This window comes from Trichosurus vulpecula, chromosome 5 (genome assembly GCF_011100635.1).
Source record: "Trichosurus vulpecula isolate mTriVul1 chromosome 5, mTriVul1.pri, whole genome shotgun sequence".
Classification (NCBI taxonomy): Eukaryota; Metazoa; Chordata; class Mammalia; order Diprotodontia; family Phalangeridae; genus Trichosurus; species Trichosurus vulpecula.
Window position 1 is genome coordinate 267,180,356 of NC_050577.1, and position 4,733 is coordinate 267,185,088.

The 4,733-nt window shown below is 38.9% G+C and overlaps 1 protein-coding gene across 1 annotated transcript; it reads right to left on the minus strand.

Annotated features, from left to right (window-relative positions):
* Positions 1–3,506: 3,506 nt before the first annotated feature.
* On the minus strand, positions 3,507–4,436 carry LOC118851290 (olfactory receptor 2AP1-like). The gene has a single exon (XM_036760753.1). The coding sequence runs from the start codon at positions 4,434–4,436 to the stop codon at positions 3,507–3,509; it is 930 nt and encodes a 309-aa protein (XP_036616648.1).
* Positions 4,437–4,733: the final 297 nt, after the last annotated feature.

Below are 4,733 nucleotides of genomic sequence, written 5' to 3' on the forward strand. Positions count from 1 at the left end.
GTATTCCTGGATCAAAGGGTATGATAACCTTTTATGCATAGTTCCTAATTGCTCTCCAGAATACTTGGATCCATTCCCAATTCTACAAACAATGCATTTGTGTCTCAATTTTTCTATATCCCTTCCAATACTTATTATTTTCTTTTTCAGTTATATTAGCCTATATGATAGTTGTGAGGTAATGCCTCAGAGTTGTTTTAATATGAATTTCTTGGGTCAGTAATGATTTAGAGCATTTTCTCATATGACTTTAGATAGCCTTGATTTTTTCATTTGAAAACTGCCTATTCATATTCTTTGACCATTGGGAATGACTTATATTCTTATAAATTTGAACCAGTTTTCTGTATACTTAAGAAATGAGGCCTTTATCAGAGAAACTTGCTGTAAAAATTATTTTCCCTCTTTCTGCTTTTCTTCTAATCTTAGTTGCATTGGTTTTATTTGTGCGAAACCTTTTTAATTTAATATAATCAAGCATTTTCATTTTACATCTAGTAATGATCTGTATCTCATTTGGGCATAAATTCTGCTCTTCTCTATAGATCTGACAGGCAGATTATTTCTTCCCCTCCTAATTTACTTATAGTTATCAATCTTTGAGTTTAAATCTTGTAGCTATTTTTGTCTTATCTCATCTATGTAAGATGTTGGTCTATATCTGGCTTCTGCCATACTGTTTTCTAGTTTTCCAAACAGTTTTTGAGTTCTTGTGCAAAAGTCTTGGGTCTTCTGGTTTTTCAAACACTATATTACTATGGTCATTTATTACCCTGTGTTGTGTCCCTAATCTATTCCACTGATCTACCACTCTATTTCTTAGCCAGTACCAGATTGTTTTTATTATGGGCTTTACTCAGTGAGCAAGCCATTGGACTAGCACCTGTGGATTCAAGGAGAGAAAACAATACAGTCTATTTCTTTGGGAAGATTATAGTCTAGTAGAGGGTTTCAGACATATGCATGACCTACTCTAATTCTAAAATGCAAAAATTCTAATATGTCAAAAGTGCAAATAAAAGGTTCAGATAAAGTGCTAGGAAAAAATTAAAGAGGCTGAAAGAGCTCTTCTTCTGAGTCAATCAGAAAAAGCATAGATGAAGGAGTACTTGGCCTGGGCCTTGAAGTAAGAGAAGGAGTTTTACCAGTTATGATTGTGCAGACTTTTCAAGGCCAGGGATATGCATTCCAGGAATGGTTAATGGCTAAGTCAATACAATGATATAGGAGAGGTCAGTACGGGACTGGAAAACAGATAATTCATTGTCCATTGTGACTTGTAGAAACTAGAGTAGGTGAAAGACAGTAAAGAGAAACAAGGCTGGACAGGGAAGTTAAAGCCAGATTGTGAAGGGCCTTGAATGACAGGATATCCAGTTTGCATTTTATTTGCTAGGAAAGAGAAGGGAATTGACTGTTTTTGAGGTTGAGAGTAATGTGGTCAGAACTATGCATAAAGAAAATTACTCTGGTGACTATGTGAAAGATGTATTAGAGAGAGAAGACCACAAGTAGGATCTTCATTAAGGAAGGTGTTAGAGAAGTAGGGACAAAAGATAATGAGAGCTTGACCTGGTGTGCTGGCAGTGTGAGTAGAAAGGAGAGGACTAATTGGGAGAAATACTATGTAAACGATAGGGGGAGAGTGTGCCCTTCCAAGGTATTGGCAGGAAATGTTTGTACTGTTCTTACCATATTTTTAAAACAAACAGTCTCTGTGAAAGTTGATTGCTGCTTATTGGTTAGATGGAACTGGGGTGCTAGTGACTGGAAGCTAACAGTGGGGGCACCACAATGTGGCTTGTGCTCAGGGCATTGGAAAAAGATACCACAATCCCTCAGGGGTAACCCTAGGAGTTGAAGGCGACATGGAAGAGTGAGGCCCAAGTTCTCAGTATATTTCTATATAGGACGACTGAGGGCTTTACTCATTGAGCAAGCCATTGGAGTAGGACCTGTGGATTCAAGGAGAGATCTCATCTTGTGGGTGGGAATACTCTTTTCAATAGTGGTAACTAACACACCCACTCCTTCTTATTCAGTGTGATTCATGGCTGTGTCATATAATTCCAAGTGAGGAAGAACTATGCCCCATAAATTGATCCTTTGATATTCAGTGGCTCTCCATGGAGTACACATGGGTTATCTCTCACTCTTTTCACATGTCTAGTCTATCTCCTTTTAATGAATTTGTTTATGCAGTTTCATCTAAGAAGATGCAGAATACTTATTGTCCAGCCTTGACTTATAGTTGCTTAGATAGCCCATAGAGAAGGTGCATTAGTACATATGTCTTGGACAAACATTGCAAATGGATAGTGAACTGGAACAAGAATTGGATAAAAGGAGCATGGGTTAGATTACAAGTGAGTTGCAAATTATGGTGTACTTTTAGTGATTTCAAATGTTTCCCTGGAACATAGGTCCATCTTTTTAAGAACAATATTTTTCAGTGATTCTCTATTGTCTCAAAACAGTCTACAATGGATAAGTTCTGGGTCACCCAAAGAACAATGGACTGACACTGTGGGCATTAAGGAGGCTCAACATATGATCAAGGAAGAGATGCTCAAGAGAAGTAATGCAAAAGATATACAATATCTTCCCTATGTCCAACCTTAAAGTATTAGAAGGCAATATTCATGTTTCCTTCTGGGTTGTGTTTCCCCTAGGCTAAACAAAAACTTCATTTCAGCTGATCCTTCTATGACTGGATTTCTAGTCATCTCACCAACCTGATAACTAGGTGGGGTGGGTTATCCTTTTCTGATCAAAATTTAGCCTGTCAGTCTATGACTCTTGACACTGTTTGAGACAGAACAAGCTTTTTTGAACTTCAGATGTTTAATTCTGTCTGTTTCCAGACTCTGCCCTTTAAATCTGTTCTCCACACACTGTTAATATGACATTTCTAAAATACAAGTCTGATCATGTCACTTCTCTATTCAAAATTCTTTAATAGCTCCCTCTTATCTCTAGAATATAGATTGTAAAAATCCTCAATCTAGTTTTTAAAGTCTTCCACTCCCACTTAGATTTCTGGTCGTATTTTCTCTTTCTCTTCTTCATGCACTATCCATTTCCATCAGAATATCCTGCTAGCTGTTCCCTATAGAAGACATTCCATCTCCACACTCTGTGCTTGAGTGTTGTTCGTCTACCATGTCTGGACTCTTGCCTCTTAGGACCTCTAGCATCCTTCAAAGTTCAGCTTAATTGCCCCTTCCTAAATAAGGCTTTTACTGATCCTTCTCTCCTCCCCTAAGTGTTAATTCTCTGTCCCCTTTGAAATTACTTTGCATTTACTTATCAGTATATGTATTCTATTCCTGCAGTAGAATATAAGTATCCTGGGGCAAGGACATATTTCATTTTTGTCTTTGTCCTCAGTGTCTGGCATAGCACCTTGTACACAGTAGAAAAAAATAAATGTTTATTGAATTGATTTAAACTGAATTCATCCATTTTTGGGTTCTATTTTCCATCCAGGCTTGAATTCTATTAATTCATCCATGACTTGTGATCTTTTGGATCAAGTCCTTGAAGGCTTGGATCACTTGTTTGTTCCTTAGGCTGTAAATGAAGGGATTTAGGAGAGGAGCAATTGAAGTTTGGAGGATACCTACTCCCTTATGGAAGCTGATGTCTTTTGTTGAGAGATTAATGTACATAAACATGCAGCTTCCATAAGAGAGAGAGATGACAATCATGTGGGAGGAACAAGTAGAAAAAGCCTTTTTCCTCTGTTGAGCAGAAGGAAATCTTAGAATTGTACGGATGATGTTTGTATAGGAGAGAAGCACCAGCACTAGAGTTAGCAGAAGTGTCACTGAGGCTAAGAGAGTATCGAGTAGCTCAGTCAGACCTGTGTCTGAACAGGAGAGTTTCAAAAGTGGAACAGTATCACAGTAATAATGATCCATGGTATTGAAGGAGCAGAAGTTCAGACTACCTGCCAGTAGAACTGCTGGGCCAGAAATCAATAACCCAGCCAGCCAAGTACAAAGAATTAGTAGGATGCAGACTCTGCTGCTCATGATGGTTGTGTAATGCAGGGGCTTGCAGATGGCGACATACCTATCATAGGACATAGCGGCAAGGAGGTAAAATTCAGTGGCCCCCAAAAATATGGCAAAAAAGTACTGAAGGAAGCAGCCAACAAAGCTGATGGTTTTGTTCCCTGTTGAGATGCTGAACAGCAGTCTGGGAGTAAAAACAGATGTGAAGAAAATTTCTAAGATGGAAAAATTCCGAAGGAAGAAATACATGGGAGTTTGGAGGTGGGAGTCCAATAGCGTGAGGATGATGATGGTCAGGTTGCCAATGATACTAAGCATGTAGGTGAGGAGGAGAAAGAGGAAAATCACAACCTGGAACTCAGGGGCATCTGTCAGTCCCAACAGGATGAACTCAGTCAATGTAGTGAGGTTTTTCATTGTGACCTTGGCTGGATCTGAAGTCAAATAAAAGAGAAATTAGTACTGAGGGTAGAAGAAGTAAGGTCCAGGCTAGGAGAGTCAATGGAATCAACACATGAGCACCTATACTTCTGACCATGCTCCCAACAAGCTCTGTTTTTGGGTGGAAGACAGTTTTCCTTGGAGGTCCTTTTCAGGACCTCCCTACGCCCACATCACCGTATAGCTCATTTGTAGATAGATATTGATGGAGAGCATCCAGAGGAGAATAACCTGGGTGGTGGGAGTAGCAGGATTCCACACTACTTTTGGTAA

Coding starts and splice junctions, on each gene's coding strand:
- LOC118851290 (XM_036760753.1), bottom strand. CDS start 4,436: ATGAAAAACCTCACTACATTGACTGAGTTCATCCTGTTGGGACTGACA.